This window comes from Melanaphis sacchari, unplaced genomic scaffold, assembly GCF_002803265.2.
Source record: "Melanaphis sacchari strain LSU unplaced genomic scaffold, SCAv2.0 Contig40_pilon_pilon, whole genome shotgun sequence".
Taxonomy (NCBI): Eukaryota; Metazoa; Arthropoda; class Insecta; order Hemiptera; family Aphididae; genus Melanaphis; species Melanaphis sacchari.
In genome coordinates, this window is record NW_020271264.1 from 481356 (window position 1) to 505822 (window position 24467).

The 24467-nt window shown below is 26.2% G+C and overlaps 1 protein-coding gene across 2 annotated transcripts; it reads right to left on the bottom strand.

Moving 5' to 3' along the window:
• Positions 1-6689: 6689 nt before the first annotated feature.
• LOC112597385 (phospholipid-transporting ATPase ID) lies at positions 6690-21089 on the bottom strand. Of its 2 annotated transcripts, XM_025343421.1 has the most exons (22): positions 21013-21089; positions 15770-15828; positions 15417-15629; positions 14696-14901; positions 13137-13283; positions 12724-12898; positions 12393-12604; positions 12143-12305; positions 11614-11706; positions 11394-11507; positions 11137-11314; positions 10465-10766; positions 10226-10397; positions 10040-10144; positions 9514-9700; positions 8416-8543; positions 7981-8333; positions 7681-7906; positions 7499-7602; positions 7296-7427; positions 7037-7179; positions 6690-6960 (listed from the first exon to the last, which is right to left on the bottom strand). In XM_025343421.1, exons 1-22 carry the CDS (start codon positions 21029-21031, stop codon positions 6765-6767), a joined length of 3627 nt encoding a protein of 1208 aa, XP_025199206.1. In that variant the 5' UTR covers positions 21032-21089; the 3' UTR covers positions 6690-6764. The 2 variants fall into 2 exon arrangements, with proteins under 2 accessions (XP_025199206.1, XP_025199207.1); XM_025343422.1 differs by lacking the exon at positions 11394-11507.
• Positions 21090-24467: the final 3378 nt, after the last annotated feature.

Below are 24467 nucleotides of genomic sequence, written 5' to 3' on the forward strand. Positions count from 1 at the left end.
AAATATAACATTTATAAATTTAATACTATTAATATTTAATTATTTTAATAATAAATATTTGTACTACATCAAATTATTGTTATCAAATTTTTGTATCAACACCATTTAATCGTAAAACAATATAAACAAGATCATGATATAATCAGATATTATCTATAAACCAATTTACATATTTTTTAAATTTTTTTGTAAGGAGTAAGATTCACAACTTATGTATATATTTCTTTATGTCCCAAAGAATAATATTTTTGAATTATAACAAAATCATAAATATTAGTACTCAAAGTAACAACTATATTGATTCAATTTGCTTCTAAAAACCACCACAGAGTTGAAAATCGAAGCATTTTTTACTCCCCGAAACAGATGGCAACAAACACAAAAATTAAAAATATTTTGAGAACTTTCATTATGTGTGATAAATAATAATATAGAGATTACCAAAAAATTTAAAGACCACGAATAATATTTTTTGAGTTACAAAAACATAACTAAATTTTATATATCAAAATTATTACTCTTCATTTAAACATCTAATTTCGTAAAAATTTGAATTTTAAATAGTTATGAAAAAAAATTGTGATTATAAATTTGTTAAGTTTTTTTGGTTGCAGTATAGACTACTTAAAAAGAACTTTCTGTTAAATTATCAAGACTTTGCTATAGAAATTAAACATTTTAAAATTTATCACTACAAAATAATTTGCAATTTTTCATTTTTTAAATGAATTTTGTCAAATTTTTTACTTAAATATTTGTGAAAATAAATCAAACCTAAATGTGTAACTGATATATTAATTTTATTAGTGTATAAACAATTTATGAGAAACCTTTAATTTCACTTTTAAGCTTTTTAACTAATCAAAAACAATTTTATTGGCATTTAATAACATCCAGAGTTGAGTATTTTTACTGCCCTAAAAGGTAGTAATAGAGTCATACAAAAAAAACACATATAATTGTAAAATCAATAGATTCGTTGCTCTGCTCATAATCTAAAACGATTAATTTCTCCATCATAGTTCATTTAAGACATAATATTTTATAAAGAATAATGACCATATTTTAAACAATATTGAATGAATATTATTCATTATTTAAAATTAATAAATAGTAATAATTAATAAGTAATTAAAATTTAAATTTGTTCTATTGAAAATAAACGTATATAAATAAATGGCTTATCAGCGAGTATTTTAAATTATTTTTATTTTTTTATTAATATTATTCTTCGGAGGTATGCATATTACAACTTTTCTATATTGTTTTTGTTATCTTTGGATTAGGTTAAACATACAATTTATTTTAGATTGTAAAAAATATTTACTTAAATCGTGTAAACAACTAAATAAATGCTGTCAGTTAAAAAAGAAAAAATAATTCCCGGAAAAAATGTTTTATATGATACCGGCAACTAAATTGAATTCTATTATTGTTCAATATAATGTCTCAAAAGTGGTATAATCATTATAATACACTAAATTATATGAAATTTTCTTGATATATATATATATTTAAATTTACTTGAATCAACAACCAGATTTCAATCAATTACAATGCAAATGTTACGGTAAATATTGAAAATTGCTAAAGAAAAAACAAGATAACTATTTGAAGTTTTTACATTTTTAGTAGCTTCACAAACATTTCAAATATTTTAAAAAGCTCATCTATTTATATAAAAACTTTATATATTCTACTCTCACTTTAAGGTATCACCATAGATTTTTCTGGTGGATATTATTTTTAATTAAACTATTCGACGGTAAAATCACAAAAACAAAATCCTTCACGAACGCCGAGTAATTTCTTTTGAGGATAAGTAATGATTTAATATACAATATACTAAAATATATATAATATTAATCATTTTAAATTAACTATTTTTTCTTTTTTATACATAAAATAAAGTTTATTTATTATTAGTTAGTGTATACATTGACCATAAATTGGACAGGTATAGTTTAATATTACATACAGCGCCGTGATAACTTTAAAAATATTTTAATCATACTTTTGAAAATATGGTAAGACTTAAAAATATTATTGACTATTTAACACTTAAATTGAAAAATAATATAAATTAATAAAAGAACAATAATTATTAATGAAATATATATATATATATATATATATATAATCATATTTTTTTTATTAGTTATGTCAACCTGATTAATGAACGACTAAAACGAAATAAATTGTATTAGATTGTAATTTAATTAAATGACATTAAAGAAAATATTTACACTTTCAAGTTTAACAAGTTACCTGAACTTATTGATATATATTCTAAACAATCTAATCAACTAAACAATGATCTATCCAACGCTCTTTAAATAATAAATAATGTTTGTACAAAATCCAACGTACTTTTATTTAACATTTTTTTTTTTATAATTAACAACTCTCAAACTTGCTTCTTCTAAAATTTTTATTTTAAAACGTCAACAACTTTGAACTCGATAAACGATTCTTAGAAGAACTTATTTTGTATTAAAAATGTAATTAATTACTAAAATATATCTTAATTCTAATTTTAAAATTTTTAAGAATTTAAAAGTGAGAATATAATAATATTAATTTTAGAAAATATTTACATTATTGTTTTAATATTTTCGATTTAAATAAAGAAAATTAATTATATACTTAATCAATAAAGTATAATTAATGAATTATATTGAATATTGCAGTACAAATGTAATACCAAAAATAAGATGCATAGTATTTAATTTTTATTTGGATTCTATAAATTTAATTTTCGTCGAATTATTATTAAAACCACATTTTTATATCTACTTTTCATTGCATTATATCACATTATATTGTTATAGTTTTGTGAGTTCAGGCGATAAAAATAAAAGTAAACGACTTTTAAGACTTTTTTTTTTGTACATTCATCAAAAAGACTGAAAACTCCTCTAGTCGAATTTGTATAATTTTCATCTTCTGTTATTTTTTCTTTGTACAATTAAGACGATAAAAACTTTTTTATATAAGATATGCTCGTTTAAATTTAAATTCTATCGATTATTTTTCTTAGATACTATAGAAAGAAGATTCTCATTTTCAAAAAATGATCTGTCATCATTAAATTACAATATATGTTCAACCGCATAAGAAGGTTACTCCAAATATTTAAATAATTTGAGTTCTTAATTCCATTAATTAAAAAATGAAATTATACTTAAATATCTAAGCTAAACTCATTTTTTTTTTTTTTATTCAAAAAATTGTTTTTTTATTTATTTAAGTTTCCGTTTGTTTCCAAACCTATAATTTATCATTGTAATTTATGTATTATGTCTGAACTGGTAACAGTTGGTATTTTTGATCAATCTCTTGTCCACTCGAACACTCCATTCGTCCGTTCCTCTATATTCCATTTTATAATATTTTTAAAACGAACTATTTTACTTAGTTTTTACGATCTGTATATAAAATCCGTTTGAATCAGTATTTTATACGATTAAGAGGTTATGGGGTAGTTAATTGCTATACCCAACCAAATATAAATAAAATATCGTATTATTAATTATATCGAATTTTATTAAATGACAAAACTAATACCTATCATTAAAATTCAATATCTTATTGTATACGTTTATTATAATAATAATTAACAGAATATTGCTTAATTAAATATAATTTGTCAAGTAGTTTAATAACCCTAATATAATTTCCAATTTGAAATGAGGTCTCTGTTTATCGTTGTGAATATATTCTAATGTAGGAAATCAACAAAATGTCAGTAATCAAGTGTCTGCCACTACAATACGCGAATCTATAACCGGCAAACGTTAAAATGTCTCAACCATATTCACTCTAGCCAAAATCACTAGATATTAATGCAATTATGCTTTGACATTTGCATTCCCAGAAATTAGTTTGATTCACTTCAATATCTAGAAATTTCAACATATTTCAACTACAGTATATATAGTATATATTATTATAATATTCACCCCAATCAACATTTCCACCAAAAACAAGGTTCTCGATATCCGTTTTCCTATAAACTGTAAAACAAATTAATTTTATTAAATATAAAATAAATATTTTAATTTATAATCAATAATAATAAATACAAAATGTATACAGATATGCATTTATTTTATTTCTGTTTTTCCAGAGAATATATTAAATATGCGTGGAACAATGAATAATTATAATAAAAAAATTAACAAAAATTATGCAAAAATGAACAAATCTTACATAAAAATTATGATGAAAAAAAAAATCAAACATTAGAAAATAAGTTTTTCTTATGTGTTCATAATATTTGTCTATAAGTACGTTGAATTCTATGGTAATTGTTTACATTAAATAGCTCTGTGAGGTTTATGTAAACATAAAATTATATTGAAACACGCATTAGGTAAATAATATTCAATCGTTATCGCATTTTATTTTTAAAGTAGTTTTTAATACAAATTATAATGTTTTGATACGAATTTTTCAAGGTTTTAAATTGTATGTACCGAGATCCGAGCTTAATATAGTAAAATATTCCATAGTTAATTATTCTATGTATTATTCTATTGTGTTGAAATAATTTCAAAAAAAGTTCTATATTGTTATTTATTATTTATTACCTACACTTGAGTAACGATTCATAGATTACTGACTCTCGTCACTTATGTCGCACTCAGTGAATTTGTTTAGATTAACAGATCACAGGAGCGTTGAGTTCGAGCATATATATCATTGGAATAGCCACCAGTCAAGTTTTTAATCACGACAAGAGACTATTCGTTAGCAGTCTTTTCCCTACCCAACAGACAAATCAATTTTCTCAATTCGAACTCCGCTACTCCTGTGATCTTCAACAATACACTACCCTCGAAAATAGGGTCAATCAGGTGATAAAATATTGTCGTATGTAATATTACTACTATTTCAATCATTTGAATAAATCGTGCATACATTATTGCTATATCGTGTTCAATCGTGTTAGTTTATGAACACCACTCATAAGTTTCTTGGACTTGTCGAATAAAACTTAAAAAACTTTATTTTTATCAACCCAACACAATCTGATTCCAAGATCGGTTCGTGTAGTGGGAATAGTAAGCCAACTAATCCTTAGCTGGATAGGATTAGTATAAATATCGACAACCACTTTATTAAAAAGAACGAAGAAGGTGTGTTGCACTTGCGTGCCTATAAAATCAAGATATTTACCTAAAAAAGGGATATGACTTTGCATGTCTAAAGTCAATAAAGGCCAGATGTTTAGTTTTTAATGCTACTTTTGTCTACAGAACCTTAAATGAAGATATCTACAACTGCAGTCCTGACTTATTACGAAAAATTGGTACCTACTAAAAAACAATTTTTAAATTCTAGGCATAATCCTTCTTTTTTTTCTATACCATAGTCTAATATAAATTATTTTATTGATAGTCCGATATGTCAAAGATATATATTCAAATAAATAATTTCGATTTTCTTTTTCGATTATTACACCACGTTAAAAGCATATATTTGTCTTTTAAATAATTTATGTATGTTTTTTATTCTATAATAATTATAGAACTGTTCACTTACTATTTACTATCTACTCTTACCCCTTAGGGGTGTTTGTTACAAATCGATTTCTTTTAACAATAAATAAATTATTGATGTTAAAAAGTCTGTTATAATAAAACTTTGGGAAGTTAAGGTATCAGTTGAAAATAACATTATCTTTGTAAATCTAAAGTACCAAAAAGAGGTTTTTATCTGACAAAATACGAATAAATGTATGAAAAATGAGGTTAAAGTTCAAGCTACTAAAATTCAAATACCAAGTCCTATCTTTAAATACTTAGTTATACGATATATACGGGGAAGTCAACGGAAAACGGACAATTTTTTTTAGAAAACAGTATTTTTTTATTTTTTTTACAACAATTTTATTTGCATATTTTATAAATCAATTACGTACATAATATTTTTATTTATTTTAATTATGGTATACTAAATAAAGGATGGCATCCATGGTGAGCAAATAACTAACCATAGATTTATAGATGCAATATTAAAAGACATAAAGTCGTATTAAATCCAATTTGGATAAAATTACATTTTAAAATATTTGAGTAGAGAACAACGATGTTAGTTTTTAGTAGTAATTCATCAACATTATTAATGGGGACTTAAAACTTTTATATATATTATGAATATTACTGTACTCAATGGTTATCTATTTCAATTCTATTATTTCATACTAGCAGAAACTATACAAAACTGAAACCCAACATGTTTCATTCATTTATGCATTATCTATAGTTGGAAATGTCAAAATTTAAATTCAAAAAATTACGAAAAAAAAATATAATTTCAATAAATTATTAACAATACTAGTACAAATAAGCCTTGATAATTTTTCATAGTATTTTTTAATTTAATAATTACAATAATATCCAAATAAAAATGAACATTTTTATTTCATAGTTATTTTGTGTAATAAATACCTAAAAATAACATTCTGATAGCAATGACACAAACTATAAGTATATATTTATTTTAAATCTAAAAACAAATTATCATAAATAGTTATCACATAATATGGTAAAATTTTGATCGTATAAAATTATTTTTAATTTTTGGCATAAAGTTCAATTTTGACTAGTTCGAGAAAATTTATAAACCAAATTTTTGATGATCATATAATTTGTACACATTTAAAATTGTATGATTATAATAAAACAATCAAATAAACACTTTTCTATTTATAAATACAATATTAAGTTAAAAAAAAAAAATAATTCTATTTGGTAACGTTATACAGTAATATCAGATATATTTGAAGTTGTTCGATCAATAAACCCTTCGCTATTCCTTGGCGTTCTCATTATTTTTCCACTTGTAATCAATCGCCCAAATCCTTCTTGGTGAGCAAAAGCATACCCTGACCTAATCGAACGTCGTTTATGTTTTACTGACGGCAAACTCGTATCAGTTCCTGACACTTGCCTCCTAAAAAAATATTACATTTAATATTTATATCTGCAAAAATATCTACTCAATAATATTCGGTTATAGTTTTGTTTACATTTGCTTAATTTGCTTCAAACGAAGTTTATCGGTTAGAACAGGACTCGTTTCCAAAAAGTACAGACGCCAAGCCACTACGGGGCTGATAATGACCACCACGACGAGTAATGTCACCAACCAAAACGTTGGTTGTTTCATTGCCTGTTATGGCACATATAAAAAATTAAATATTTACGTTTTACATAAAATATTATTAAATATATAATAAATAATAATGAATTTAAAATCAAATATAACAACTATACATATGCGCGTACCATCGCCAAAGATCCTACGTAGGCTCCTCCGATAAGATAGTTATAAACCCATTCTGCAACGAAGAATAATGTCAATGATCCCCAGATCACGATATGGTTAATTACAGTCCAGTATGACGTATCAAAAGCTACCTATTAAATAATATAATAACTTTCATATGTTCACAACCTACCGTTTTTATTCAAATTGTTAGACGATTTACCTGCACGGTCATGGCTGTAACCAGAATCATTGCAACGACTTCTGCCATGTACATGTGATCTAAAACGTTCAATCCACTTGAAGTCATACCATAAAAATAGGCACCTAAAAAAAAAAATTATATTCTGTTATGATGAATTCACTATGAATCAATAATCATTAATAACAATATCAAGTATATACCATAAGGCACAAAAAATATCACTAGTGAAGCATACGTTCCCAGAGCCGCACACTTAAAGAACTCTTTAGTATTAAAAAACATATTTTGAAGCCCTGGCGTGTAGAGTTTTGGGTACATGATACTTTTTGAATCGTTAACGTCTTGGTCTAGAGCCCCAATTGCCAATACCGGTAGTGCGGTGTAGAACATATTATAAACGGATATGTAAAATGGATCGAAAATCGTCTGTAAGATAAACAAAAATAATGAACGAACGTTTGACGATTACCATTTTATTTTTTTTTTTTCGTTAAAAATACTTGAGCACTAAAACCGCAAAAGAATCCAAACCAAATATGACAAAGAGTGAATGCCACGTTTTTGTAGAAAAAATAACGTAAGAATTTGCACATTCTATAGTACGACCATCTACCGTGGACAAGAAGCAATCTTTCCAAGAATCGAAACTGTCCTAACGAATAATCGGATGCCAATGTGGCTTGATTTCCTTCCTGGCCGGTGATTCCAACGCCTATGTGAGCTTCTTTTATCATTGATACGTCATTAGCGCCATCACCGATTGCCAATGTTACAGCGTTCTTGTATTTTTTAATGAGATGCACCACCATCGCTTTTTGAAGAGGCGTTACTCGACAACAAATTACTGCTTTGCCTATGAAATACGTGTTTTGAAACAATCGAATTTCCGATTTTTATCCGCTGGAAAAGAAAATACGTGCCCTTTTGGTACTTACATTTTGTACACAATTCCACAAACTTATATTCGAGTTCAGTATGCAACGCGTGAACCAATGAATGACCGTTAATGACTAAAGCGAACAAACGTTCTTCGTCATCTTCCATTTGAACGTCTTCGGGTTCGCTATAATGGATAAATATTATGTAACATAAAAACCAACGAGCTTCATTTAAATAAATATAGGCAAATCAATAATTAGTAATTTCAATTAATTCCCAACTTATCGCATATAATTGCAAAAACGTCAAATCTAGTGAGTCAAATATTACACAGTGATTAATGCCAAACTAATCGAACCATTCTTACAATGTAATAAATTTTATCCATCACCACTAGTAGGTACGTGCAGTGGCGCCAAACCCTATGTTAATGTAGGACAATTATCCTACATATAAGATTAGTGATGGGTGAGTAAATCTATTTTGGTAGCTTAAAAACCGAATGTGTGGTGGGTGGGAGTTTGTTTTAAATGTTTGTCCTACATATTTTTTTTTACTTTGGCGCCACTGGGTACGTGTATGCAACGGAAAAAATAAAATCAATTTATTATAATATTATGAGTATTATTACCGATCGAGATAATAATACAATTAATTATTATTTTGTTTAATATAAATAGTCCCGTTACGTAACGCAAATCGACTATGACCATCGTCTAATGTATATTTATTATTATTATTAAATCGAAGCCACCTTCTATCATTATTATTATTCTATCGATGCCACTTTTTATGTATTATTATTATTATTTCTATTATTGTTTTTTTTTTTTTTTTTTTTTTTTTATTATTATTTTAATTGCCATTTGATAATAAATAAAAAGAAAATAAAGCTACATACAAGATTAAAATATTATTATTATTAAGTACCCTGGTCTTGGATATTACTTAAAAAATATGAAAAATTGAAAAAATACAAATCCCTAGAGCTCCGTCGTTAATAACGATTCGGTTTAAGGTGACGACTCCACGTGTCGGTCAACTAGACGTCAAACGCGATTAGAGCGTAAGAGTTACACGTCAAAGTTATTATTTTAAAATCGCAAGAAATTAATCTGTACAACGAATAATATTATTCCAAATAATAAACTAACCTAAATCGCACAATGCTCGTAGCCATACTATTTCTTCCTGAACGAAGGTGTTCGGAAACGCCCAAAAATGAATTGTTACACTGGTCGAGCTGATATTTCACTTGGTCCTGAGTGTGACCGTCAACTATCCATAATTCCATTTCATCGTTTAATAGTTGACAAGAATATCCAATATTTATGGCAGTTTCTGAAACCAATGACACATAATTTTCAGTTTTCACACTGTTAATTTCAAATAATATTTAACTATTAATTAATTTATAATTTATATTAATATTTATTTGTATATTTTAGGTATTTTTAATAAAATTATATTATGATCTAATTTAAATAACTTTTAATTATTATAATAGTAGTTAATAAAATTTAATTACACATAATTTAATTTTTGGTATATTAGATTAAAATTACATACTAGAACACTCAACATAAAACTTAAGCGTTACTACAACAAATAGGTAAACTACTGACTATAATTATAAAAATTAAATTCATAAATTTTTTAACCGAGTGTTGGTCTACACACCTTGTTTGTCTCCAGTGAGCATCCAAATATAAATTCCTGCCATGAGCAAGTTAGATATAGTCTTAGGTACGGCATCCTGTAACTTATCTTCGATAGCAGTGATACCTGCAAGTGGCGATGAGCGGGTTAAATATGTTTCAAAACGATGGTCTCAACCGATGTATGCATTTAAATCATTTTTCTTACCAATCAATCTCAAATTAGTTTCTATTTCATCGTAGATGTTGTCAAGCTTCTCTTCTCGGTTAGTTCGAGCAGCGGCAGCATCCATGTATTTTTGTTTCCACGAATCAAAAAACTCGTTATCAATATCCCTTACTGCGCAGCAAAGTGTACGTAATCCATCACCTGCAAATTCCTACCAACCGCTATCGTTGCCGTGACGACGTTTACAAAGACTATTGTATTACAGTTATACTACTTACATTCAAATTTTGCAAGGACGTAGCTTTATATTCGTCGTTTCCCGGTTCCAAACGGTTGAATATCACACTGTCAGCCCCTTTGCAGTAGAGCCGTATTTTATTGTTTTCCTTAAACACTACAGACATGCGACGCCTGATGTTGTTGAAATCTAAAATACAAAGAAGTTCGTATACTTTGATTTGGCCCATGATTTCGATCGTCACGCTGTTTGGAGTTCGCTCTATGAAGACGATACCAAAATTTCTAGCTGCCGTAACAAGTGCTGACTCGTCGGGTGATTGAGCTTGATATTTTAAAATTCCTATACAACCGTCAAATAAACAAATTATGTTAACTTTGGTATAATCTTATAGTACTATGGAAAACGTTTGACTAATTTTCATAGTGAGCACAAAATTAATCACTATGAAAGCTTAACATAAAAACTATATGTCCTGTAAAAATAGCAAAAACAAAAACAGCAAATATAAAATTATTATTCGAATAATATTTATGTGTAATATACTAATATCACTAATATTACACTTAAATATGACTTTCAATAGATTGTTTTAATTTTGTAGATATTATATTTATAATATACTTTATTAATACACGTGTAATGATTTAATAATAACTGCATTTGTATTATTTTTATTTTAACTATTTTGTCTTGGACTCAAAAAACGCACCGTTTTTCCAGCTAGGCATAACCGTATGACATAAAGCCAATATTTCAAAAAATGTAACCACTGTATTTTCGGTTTCGTTGTTGACTTGTCGAGCAGCATCCACTAGACTTTGATCGTACCATAAGAAATTGGATTCGTATTGAGGATTCCACGAAAAATCAACCGGAGGTGGTCCAACCTGTTTGAAAAACTAACTCACTTAATACTTCAATGAACCCTTTATTTTGTTACCACGATCTAAGTAGTGACATCAATACCAAGTGCAACGTAGAATTTATAGTTACTCTTCTGACGCCTGGGTCTATTTTATTGTAGTGCGAACTATTGTAACTCCTGATGACAGCGGAAGGCGTCTGTTTGTCCATATACGTCTAATGGACGAACACAAATAATACACAAACACAGAAAGCTCGGACAGTAACCGTAAACGATACTTAATGTGAGCAGTTTTTATCAAAATTAACAACAAATTATTACCTTAATTACGTCATCAGATTTTCCATAGTGGATTTCACTCTGGTCACCGTAAACAATACCGTTTATTGAACACTTTTTGAACGTCATGATGTTCTAAAATAATTTTTTTTTAATTAGATGAAATTAAAAATTTTATGAATATATCAATAAATTTCATAATCTATAACTATTTTAATCTGACTACTGTCATCAAAAAAAAAAATATATATATAAATAATTGTAATACCATGATATGAAGTATGAAAAAAAATGAATTAGAACATTTTTTTTAACTTCCACATCATCTAACAATCAAATATTTTTTTGAAAAACAAAACAAAATTCTAATAAATTACTAAAAACGTCAAAACTTGACATAAAAAAATCACAATTTAATACTGACACCCATATAATTTTGAAGATATCCGTTTTAAAATAAAAAATTGTTTTACAGGAGAAAAACGCATATTCACTTAATAAATTTATTGATATGAATCTAAAATAACGTTGAACCTTTTATCATTTATATCTCGTTTGAAACAAACATCACCTTGGTCATGGTACCAGTCTTGTCTGAAAATATATACTGAATCTGTCCAAGTTCTTCGTTTAATGACGTAGTTCTAGCTTTAGCTGAGGTGCCAGACTGCTTGTCATACATTTTTTCATCCCAGTTAATAAAAAAACTCTGCACGAAACGTACTACTTCAACGCTACCGAATAAAACATAAAGACATAATAACTATAATACTGCATATACGAAACTTAATGAAAAAATGTTAACAGTAAATTACACACACCTTACATATAAAGAAATTGGCACTAATGTGTTGAGAACGATGGCATATGAAAAAAACACTAAAGTTCCTATGGTAATTGATCCGGCTATCCTGTCGGACGGTACCAGCGAATCCCAAGGTAAATACGTTTGGAAGTACCAACCTGTTTTGAATTCCCAGATTACAGATCCGATCATACAAGACAGGCAGAGTAAAAAAAGGAACAATACGATCTGTAGAAAAACGACGAAAACAAACAATATTAAAATGTACAACAAAACAAAATATACATATAATGTACATTTTATATAAAAGTAATATAGGTATGTATATGTGTTTATTTTTTTTTTACCCCAATAATGAGAAAATTGAGCAGCCGATCAATATTGGTCCGTTTGAATTTCGCCTTTCCCGAATTTTGCATAAGTTTCGTATCCTTCCCAGCGAAAATCACCATCCCGTAACACCATTCTGTGTTCCTTAATACACAGCCTCTTAAAATAATATGATCATTATTTAAAATCAATCTGAAACACGAAAAATTAACAGTATCGTTATCATTGTTACGCCGAATATCAACAGGAATAAAATAACAATATTAAAATATTACGTAACAAAAATTACTAAACTCAATAGCGAATGAGTTTAAATATAAATGTGTTCTATAACTAAAAAATCGTTATTTTTCTTTAAAAAATTGTCATGAATTTTATGAAAAATTACTATTCACAAAATCCCACTTCTATATTATATTTAGACACTCACTCTTTGTCATTCCACTGTAAAACGCCGTGAAATTTATTGAGCAAATTGTTTGGAGCTTCGCACCGAATAAAGCCGTCAAAGTCGGTCACTTCATGTGCAAGATCCGCCACTTCGGCCAAACACTGCCGACACTTGAGGTTCGTTTCACTGGACATCAGATAAAATATGAATACAAAATATTATAATGATCGTATTTTCATTTGTGGCGCGTTTAATAATAATTTAATACACTAGGTCAAGTCATATATTGTCTATTACTTGATTTGCATACTGCAAACACAGTACAATGAAAAATAAAAATTTACTCATTTACATCGTAGATACCTTATTATATTTTTAATTTTTTGTCGATTATTAAAATATCATAAAAAATTATCTTAAGATTATTGACAATAATTTGTTATTCAAATTATTAAAAATAAAAGTTTTCAACAATGTCTTGATACATTTTATTAATTATACCAAGTGTCCAAAAAGTTTAAAATTACTTAATTACTATATTCTTATTTTAATACTTCCATGAGTTATTAACAGATAACACTGCTGTACATTTATAATGTAAAATATTTAATAACCTCATTAATTACATCATATTATATTTTATTAATCCTAATTAATCTATTGACTGTTTTTAGACTTAATAAAAGGGTGTATATTATAAATTGAATAAATTATATTATCTATATAATTATCTATATTATTTATTGACTAATAAATCAATAATCATAAAAAATGTGTTGTATAAAACATGAAATACATGTGAAAGACTATTATAATATTTTTGGGTTAGTCTCTATTTAGTCCAAATAAGTTAGACTAAATAGTCGCCTAATTCGTGTCTATGGATATTTATCTGTTTATCTTTCAAATTTCGTAAGTTGGCGCACCAAATCTGACATAATAAGTAGCCACTTTTTATCATAAAATTTATTAAATTAATCGTTTTTATACATTTTAGGTTACGTCCTATGGAACAACTAGAAGGATACAAAAGGGTTTCTAGCACCCCCTCGTTCAAATTTAGCAATATTTTTGTTTTTATAACCAAATATTATTGTTTTAGTGAAATATCATGGCTCGCTGTGAGGCATTAACAATTTTAGCACCCCACGTTTTAGAGGTCTATAGTTGCGCCTATGGTTACGTCAGAAAATTGTAATAACAAATGTAGGTAATTATTTATTTATATGTACGCATTTATTTTTTGACAATAAATGTTCATAATTTCAACAACTATTCACTTTTTTGAATATGTATGTTAAGTGTGTGCAGTCTAATATTATTTATTTTGACTTCATTTTTTTCATCCTTATATTTGTAGATTAACCTATCTATCAACTCTTAGTTTTTAAATCGTAATTTGTTATTCTAGTATAAGAACTATTTTTTAAAAATTTTGATATACAAAATAACATATCAAATATCAATAACTAATAAAAGCATTTAACATTTAGATGAATCTGTTGAAGTACACTGCATATTTTAATCGGTAGGTAGTTAAGTATCCCTAATATTTATCTAAACAGATGGTTTATGTTTATAACTATAATGTTCCGTACCCGTCCAATTCTGCGGTTTCTATAAAACAAAGGCCACTTGGTTCGCTCGTAGACAGCAGTAACACGTCGGCAGCAACGAACTGCCCATCTTCCATTAAGATTACGTCTCCCACGTGCACGTCCTTCCATTTCACGTTCACCACATGGCCGTTTCTGACAGTCTTTGATATGCGATTGTTCACCAGATCGTCGCTGGCATGTCTTTGCTACATACAACACAATTAATTTCAAGTTTTCAAATTTGGTCAAGTATTTGGTTTTCTCTCAATACTCCTGTATCAATAAGACTTCATAATACAACATTTACAGAAGATAATAGTATTTTAAAATGTATGGTACTTTTTAAATGTATTGAAGTAATTCCAAGTAATTGTATAAATTAACTAAAATATTCAGTATTACTGAATAGAAAATAGCAATTGATACTTGAGTAAAATTTCATTTTATTTTCAGTAAGTATACGGATTATATTTCCCAAATGTAAAATTCAGTAAATCAAAGAGGTGTATTTTTTCCCTGAAATTACGATAAACGCTATCCAAGTAAATTATGTAAGTCGTTTTAAGTGTATATTCGTATTTAACATTTTTTCATAGACCATAGTGCGTTAAATTAACAGTCTTGTTAATTTAGTATCTACGTAATGGAGATGAAATCGTCGAAAATATATTTCAAACTAAGATTTACAGTATGTTAGTGTCATACAAGTTTATATTCATACATAGTCGTCGTAGGCATCTTTGATGGCAGAGATTGTTAGCACGCCGATCAGTGGTATCGAAGTGGTGATGGGTGTCAACGATGATATAATCGATATCATTTGCAGCATCATTAGACACAGGAAGTAGAAATTGGCTAGCCGCTGAAATTGTTCGAATAAATTCAGTGGTAAGAATGTTAACAAGGTGTACTTCGATGTTTTTATGTAATTTGTCTAAAAAAATAACCAAAAATTAATAATCATAATTTTAAGACGCTTATATATATTGTGCTGAACTCGGTTATATCGGTACAACGTATTACTATTATTGCACTTTTATAACGTATAACAATAATATGTCTAAAAAAACTTACCGCATAATTGAACTGAGCATTGTAAGTCGAATCGTTTGCTTTGATAAAGCGTTCTTTTTCTAAAATAAAGTACATCAATTAATAAAAATAAAAACGAACACAGTGAAAATTTATATGATTACTAAGAATTATTGAATTCAATAAAAAAAAATCGTAATATACAAAATATTTTACGAATTCCCGTTGAGATTTACTTAAGTACTTGGTTTCAAGCCACTACAGGTAATAAATTGATGAAATATCTAAAACTAGCCATAAATATAACATCGTAGCATTTATATATATATTATTATATAAAAAATTAACCAAGCATGATCCTTTTTTCTTCGAAAATTCAGTTATTCAAATTCACATTTCGGAATTTTCAAATTCTTGACTTTTTTAAGAAGTATAAATATTTATGTACTAAGGATAATATAGAACCATTATAATGGATTCAGAATATATTGAGACTATAATAATTTCAGAATTTTAGTTATTAATCTATTAAAATTTATGATTCGTAAAAAAAGTCCAAGTTTAATAATATTTGATTCAGTATTACATTTTCTTAAAGCCATTTTTATCCTTAGTACCAATAAACATTTTAATAACTGACAAACTACTCATTAGAACTTTCAATAAGGTACGTCACAGTTTTTAAAAATTATCCAATAAATAATTTATAGTAAAAAGGGAGTTGTTATTTGAAAAATATAAAACTTTATCACCATATTGCACTCCTAAAGTGATACAAAATTCTTAAGAATTTGAAAATATAGTTTTTAAATATATTTAAAAATTCTAAAAACCATAATTTAAACACATTTATTACTTAAAAGAAAAATTAAAGTATGCATGCTTTAGGTGAATCGGAATTACCATGTATATAGTTACTAGTTGACGTCAATTGAAGAGTTTAAAAACGTTAAATATTTCGAAATATCTATTCAAATAATAGTTATGACTAGTACTCCAGTAAAACAATAATTTCAATCTTGTGATCTACTCGATTGATTATTTATAACTTTATAATAAACTATTAAATATTTATTGACCTGTAAATAATATAGTGTATATTATAAGAAACGAATTATTGTAGATTATTCTAACAATGGTCTTATTAAAGGGAGTATTATTAAAACTGTTTCTATCCGGATATGCGGATCACTGAGTAGTGAATAAATCTTTCAAATTTACATCAAGGTACATCATTTTTATTTTATTTCATCTTCGTTTCTTGTTATTTGCCAATAACCAGTAATCAGAAGCTAAATTGTTTCATTTATTTCCCAAAAATATAGTGTCTATTGTTATTTATTTATTTTTTTTTTTTATCTTTATTAATAAAAACAATGTCTGTGTGTGTAAGTGATCCACAGGCAAATATATCGCATTGATAGTTTTAAAACTTAATATATATGAAATCCTTTATACGCAGCCAGTAATAATTGCTAATACAAGCACTAAGCGACTCGTCTACCTATCTCCATCCCTAAAATGTGCGCTTCGAAGAAAAATTTTTAAACTTTGCGTTTTAAAAATGGGTCTGCTTGGATTTATTACCTAATGAAAAATTATCTTTTTTTATAAATATATTATTATCGTTATTTAAAATAAAATAAAATGATAATTTAAATTGAATATAATTTTAAACCTGTATTTTATATTTAGTTAAAACAACCCAAAGGTTATGTTAGGTTTAACAAAGTTGGTGTGTTAAAAATCTACACAATTTAAATTTAACGGAGTTTAAGAATGGCTAAATTAGCAGAAATCTAATTTGTCACGGGAAACACTATGCAAGATTAGCTTATGTATAATAATTAATAATTATTTTGATATGTACAATGAACATATTAATATACTATGGCAATTATGGTATTAATCATTTTTATTTTTAGATAATTTAGTACGTAAAAAAACTATTAAGACGTAAATCATACAAAAATTTGTACTCTATCCGTGAAAAACTCATATTAATGATTAACATTTTTCCAAGAAACTACTGCAAAAATTAATAATTAAATAAGGTACAATTTCTGTAAAATCTATAGAAAAACCACGAGTTTATTATACAGCTGTTTAAATATTAATTATATTATCCGTCTGCAAAAGTTTATTTGATATATCAATGAATAAACATAATATGTAATGTTAAAATACGAGACGAGTAAAACCCATTTTTAATACTTCATAAACAGTAACTTTGTAACCAGCTCAGAACCTAAATTATGAGTGCATAAAAAAAATACGAATTATTTTAGATCTTATAATAAAGTAACAATATGACTTACGACTTATAAGCTATATAAAAGGAACTGTCCATTTTTTTGAGAACTATACATGTATGTCCCCTTGATCCCAACAAACATCAAACAAGACGTTCTTTTATTTCTTTATCCTGTTTTTAAAAAATAGCTCTATTTTAATCCTACTATTTCTATATTATTATATTTAAATAAGCAAAAACCACCTGTTTATTTATTTTTATAGTTTTTGGATAGTGAATATCGAGTGCCAACAAAGAATTGTTAACAATACAAACATGAAATATATCGTATTGACGTATTGAACAGTATAACTATGAATGGTCATTACTAGAGCAAGGACTTTCATGCATTCGCATATTTTTTCTGGTTTACTTTTTCGTATGCAGAGTAAGAACACAATACATTTCACAACGTTTGTGACCAAAATCTCAAAGTTTTTAGTGCATGTTTTGAAGGTTTTTCAAAAATCATGTTTTTCAATGAATATTTTTCACGATTAAAGACACAAATTATTATACTCAACTGTTTCTATATTTTCATTAGACGAAAGAGACTTATTTTATCACAGTTGCGAATCTGTAGATTAAATTAAAATAAAGTGATATCAAATTCAGTTAAAACTTATAGAAAGATAATATAAAATAATTAAAATTAAATATTTAAAGAAAAAATATAATTTTTAGAGCAACAAATTTTAGTATACCTATTAATTTTTTTGAAGGCTTATTTAACTGTATATTTTAAATTTTTTGATACATAAGTGCATATTTTTAAATACATATTTGATGATTTTTTAGTGCATGAAAGTCCTTGCTCTAATCATTACTTTTTCCAACAAACCTATATCTAATAGGCAAATATTATCTCAAAAACATAATAATTATGAAACAATTTTTAATACGATTTTTTTAGTTAGGTTAGGTAACCAAAAATTATTTTATTATTTTTTTCTAGATATGGTCATTCTATCTTAAGATATTATAATTTATATAGTCTCTTGGTGAAAATCATAATCACAACGATTTATAAGCGTTTTGCGATATCAAAGATAATATAATGATTGTCCTGTACACTTTTAGTTCAGGTTAATTTTTGATGATATAGAATTGAAGAGGTACAGGGGCGTGAATACTTAAAAATCAAAACGTCAATAACCCTGACGGATTAAATATCAAATAGACCAAAAAATCGATTATTTGTATACTTTCCTATTTTATGCATAACTGTCCGATATTTCTTATAGAATTTGTTATTAAAATGGTAACTTTAAAATACACACACGCAAGGGCTTAAGAAAAAAAAAACCTACCATACACTGAATGGTTTATTACGATAAAAAATTACGACTATACTTTGATATTATCTCAAGTGTTCATAATAATAAAGTATAAGTAGCTCTTAAAATTTAAATGCACACATACGTAACTATAGATAAATAAATAAAAATCTACTTGGAATAGTATGAATAATAAGTATTATAGGCGTAATTCGTCATAGTTTTGTGACTGTAAACAATAGTGATCCAGATACTATACAGAGACTATGATATGTTATGTATATACATATGCAAAACGTATAAATAATCTCATTGTATACCTACGTATAAATAATTTATATTATTAAAAGCTCTATAGTTCAATTGAAAGTGTCAAGTGACGGAACAATATAAATACAGACTAATTTTACTGACACATAACCGTGTAACAAGTGACATAACAAGTGACATAACCGTACGATTATTATATTAAAAGTTAATAGGTAACTTAACATATACATTCAGTTATTTTAAATATTTCAAAAATAAACAAAATAGTGTAATCGCATTAAATTCTGTAAATAAAGCTTTAAAATGACGTATATAAACAAAAATAGTAATCGATAAATGCACATAATAATTTAAAATAACAGCTGTATAACAGTTACCTGTAAAGTACGATTATAAATAACTTGTTATCTATATTATTATTTTTTTTTTAACTACAAATACAACTGATTTGTTTGTCTTCAATAATTCGATTTATAAGTAAATAATTATTCATCAACTTTGAAATTGTTTAGCTTCCTGTCGGCTAATATCCAGGGAGACGAAAAAATTATATAACTATACAATCTTAATTTATTACCACATTGTGAGTATTTTAGGAATTATATTTTATTAGTACAGTGCACTCAGATTAGATTTGAATTTCTTTATAACACTTAAATTTTAAGGCACTATAATTACAGAATATAATATCAGCTCTTATTTATTTAAATAAACGATTGTCGATTCGACATACATTAACGCGCGGCTCAATATAATAATATAGCTTTCTATCAAATCGGCGATCTTTTAAAAAGTGCATTTTTACTATAACTAAAATCGTAAATAAGTAGACAAGCAGAATATTTTTTAATGTTTTATGTTTATGGCAAATCGATTTTCCATCTAATAATGACAGACTGCTTACAAATACATATATTATTTAAAGATATCGTGTTCAAAAATTAAAACCATGGTTGATATAATAACTGTATGGACAAAATATATAAAGGTATACGACTAATATACTTTATCAAATGGTTTATAATTATTGAGTTTTTGCCAACACAATAAACGTGAATATACATTCTAAAAATATTTTTATTTGAAAAAAACACAATTTATACTACAATTTTTAAAATATCTGCCATTTTTTGGGTTCAAAATTATCAATATTTTAAAACAACTAAACCACGATTGCTACTTAGCATTTTATAATTAGGTATATAAATAATATCTGACATTTATACTTGACCAATAGCAACTCATTGAAAAAAAAAATTGTCAACAACATATTTTATAGTTGAATCACACTTAAACTTAATATCGATAAAGTATAATATAAAATCGTACTCATAACAATATAACCTTAGACCACGTGATATATATTGTTAATAATATAGCTAAAAGTCAGTTACAATTACAAACTTTGAGGTTGTCTTTATTAACGAATTGTTAGTGTTATTTACCTGAAGCATTTGAGATCATTCCGTAGTCTCATTGAGGTGTTTTACGTCGGCTGCACGCGTACTCACTGGAGGCCCACTGACGAGGAACTGTCACGCTCCCGAACGTAGTGCACGCAAAGGAAGGGGAAGGCGTTTGACAAAAAAATACCCCTTTCCGTTCCTACATCTTGCCGCCCCACCCAATCTCGCCACACGGCCAACCATCGTAACATTCGTAACCATATATTACTGTTTTACTACCTGCTGCAGAAATATAAATATTATAAAAAATATATATATAATTCTGCATGTTGTAAATACTTTTTTTACCAAATATTAATATATTTTATACACTAGTCGCAAACTTCCCAATATAACACAGGTATTTTATCACATATATTTGTATACACAAATATATGTTATGAAAATCCATTGACGGGTAACTATAAATAAATAAATGAATAAATTTTACACGCAACGTAAATTATACGCATTCGTTTTTTCTGTAAATTTGTGAATAATCTTCATTAAATATTTTACATACAGGTACGCAGGTTTTTAATTTTAATTTCTAGTAGAACATTACGTTGATATGGCGGTTATATTTGACTTTATTTGTGTTCGTGTTAATATTATTATGCATACATATTATAATATATTGCTTCAGATAAAATGGGGTCAACGTCAACAACATAAAATGATAAAAAAAATAGGGGTTTAAAATGAAAAATAAAGTAATATATGTAAACATATTAACTAAATTTAAAACTAATTACTTCGAAAGTGCAAGGGATTTATTTTATATTTTTATAGTTTTTCAATTTCTGTAAGACAATAAATTCTATTGAGATCAAGGTCCTCCTCTTGCTTCTATGTTAATTGCTTTAAACGACATTTTATTTATATTTTTGCATAACATATTACATAGTTTTCAAATACGGTTAAACTCTCCAGTTGGTGCATATTCAAATCTTCTCTCTTTCCAATTAATAGTTTTTAAAACTCAGTCTTAATGAGTTATGTATGTTAAAAATCAATTTATAATTACTCATTAATAATAACTTTCTCCTTCGGACCTAATAAACGTGCAATGTTGTCATACTATAACATCAATCGAAATTGAATGATCTTTCATTCTGTAAAAAGCAATTTTACAATCTAACCGATCTTTTGAAAACAAAAATTTAAATATTTAAAAAATGCATGTTGCTATAAATTTCAATCAAAATAATTAATAATTTTTTTATTATTTAGCTACTGTAATTTAATACATTTTTTTTTAGTTCTATTTTTTCAATAAGAATCCATAAGGCTATACTTAATTATTAATTAAATAATTAAATATTAATATAAAACATATGAGTTTTTAGCACATATTTATATACATATTTTGATTACATAAATACATATTATTTTGAACTCTACTTATTACAATATACATAACCTTATTGTACGCTTATTCTGAAAAATGTAATCTTCTTTTTAATAAAATAAATATATTATATTTACTTTTCCATATTAATTTCAATTACAATTTTCATTCAAATATTCAATATTTATTTTTTTTTTTTTTTTTATTGGTATTGAAATTTATGCAATTTCTGCTTCGACAACTTGGTTATTAGCATATCACTATAAAAATAAATATAAATACATAATATTTATAATAAGAAACAGAACAAAAAAAAAAAGATACAAGAAAAACAGTTTTGAATTAGTTAATTTGGTATTTTGTACATTAAAAATGGTGGCTAGAGTAGCTTAAGTAATTTGGTGGTTTTGAAGAATTCAATAGTGTTGGTCTCATTGACAATATTCAATATTTAAAGTCGAATTATATAATTATCTCCCAGCATAATTTTATCGATGTTTTATTTGTATTTTTATTTTTTTAAATAATGAAATACTAAACAAAAATCTATAATTTGACAATCAAAAACAATTTAGGAAAAACATAATCATAAATCAAAATACGTAAGTACGTTTTTAAAAATATCAACTTGCGTTAAAAGAAGATGTAGTTTATGTTAATTTTAAATGCTCACAAATAAATTAGATTGTCCAAAATAATAAGAACCATATTTTAAATGTATTAGTTCTATTGAAATTTGTTTCTTCGTCGCATGATCATTGATAATACATTACTACCTATATAATACGAAAAATCTCGTACAAAACGGTATAAAATAAAATATAAACATGCATGTGACACATAATATAGGTATGCATTGTGCGTATATAAACATATTAAAATATTTTAGTTAGTACTAAGATTTATACATGAAGTTTAAACAATCTATTTATGCAGAAGATAATATATTATCATTGATATCGGAACAAATGATATCATCAACGGATGTTTGCTAATACTTTGTTATTACAATATAAACCGTAGGGCCGTAGATTCTACATGCACAAAAATATATATTTTGGCAACTTATGTGTTGCAGAATAATATAATACACCTAATATTGACATATTATTATTATTATTATTATTACGTTCGTATAAATATAGTCATCTAATATGAACATTAACAATAACATCATAACACAATAGTAGTATATATTTGTATGTTCACAACATTTTTAAAAGGAAAATTTTAAAAGTTAAAAAGAGTGTATCTTGCATAACACCATTGATTTTTTCGCGTAACACTAATCCATAATAATTCTAAAATTACAACCTCGCACAAAACTTTTTTTCAAATTTTTTTTAAATGATCTAATCTTACCTAACTTAAAACAATTATTAAAAAATAATTTTGAAAAAAGGTTTATATGAAGATGTAATTTTAATATTATTATGATTTTTGTGTTTCACAGAAAAATTAATGGTGTTTATATACTCGCTTAAACTTTTAAAATCTCTCTGCTAAAAAGTGCTCTATATACATATTACGTTTTTTTAAAACTCGCGGTTATTTCATGTTATATAGCAAAAAAAGGAACTTGAGAAGGATATCCCCTTTAAACCTTTAAAATATTCCTGCTGAAAAGTGCTGTGAACACAGTGGCGTAAACTGAGTGGTGCAAATATAGCATTTGCACCACTACATCTAAAATATGTTGGTGCAAAGTTATGTTTTTGCACCACCAGAAAATAATTAAAATAAAATTTGTATACCTATATGATACCTATTATTTTTAATTTTGTAACTATCCTTTTTTGTATAATATATACACAAATAGGTACAAAATTATAATTTTCGTACATGTATTGGACCTCATCAATTAAATTACTATCCCTATCTATATTTTAAAATTGTGTAACCGCCATAGATAACTAGATTATTATCTATGGTAACCACAGAATTCTGTGGTTACCAAATAAATAATTATAAATAATTCAAAATGTATTTATTATTTAAAGAAATATACGGGAAAATATATAGTTTATTAGGAAGGATTTTAATTAGAAAGTTGGATTATAGGTGTTTCGGAAATTATAGATTGGGAATATATGCCTCTGCACCA

Coding starts and splice junctions, on each gene's coding strand:
- LOC112597385 (XM_025343421.1), bottom strand. Junction 11,315..11,393: donor TAAATTCTACGTTGCACTTG/GTATTGATGTCA, acceptor TTTTTCAAACAG/GTTGGACCACCTCCGGTTGA. Junction 7,603..7,680: donor GATATTTTTTGTGCCTTATG/GTATATACTTGA, acceptor TTTTTTTTTTAG/GTGCCTATTTTTATGGTATG.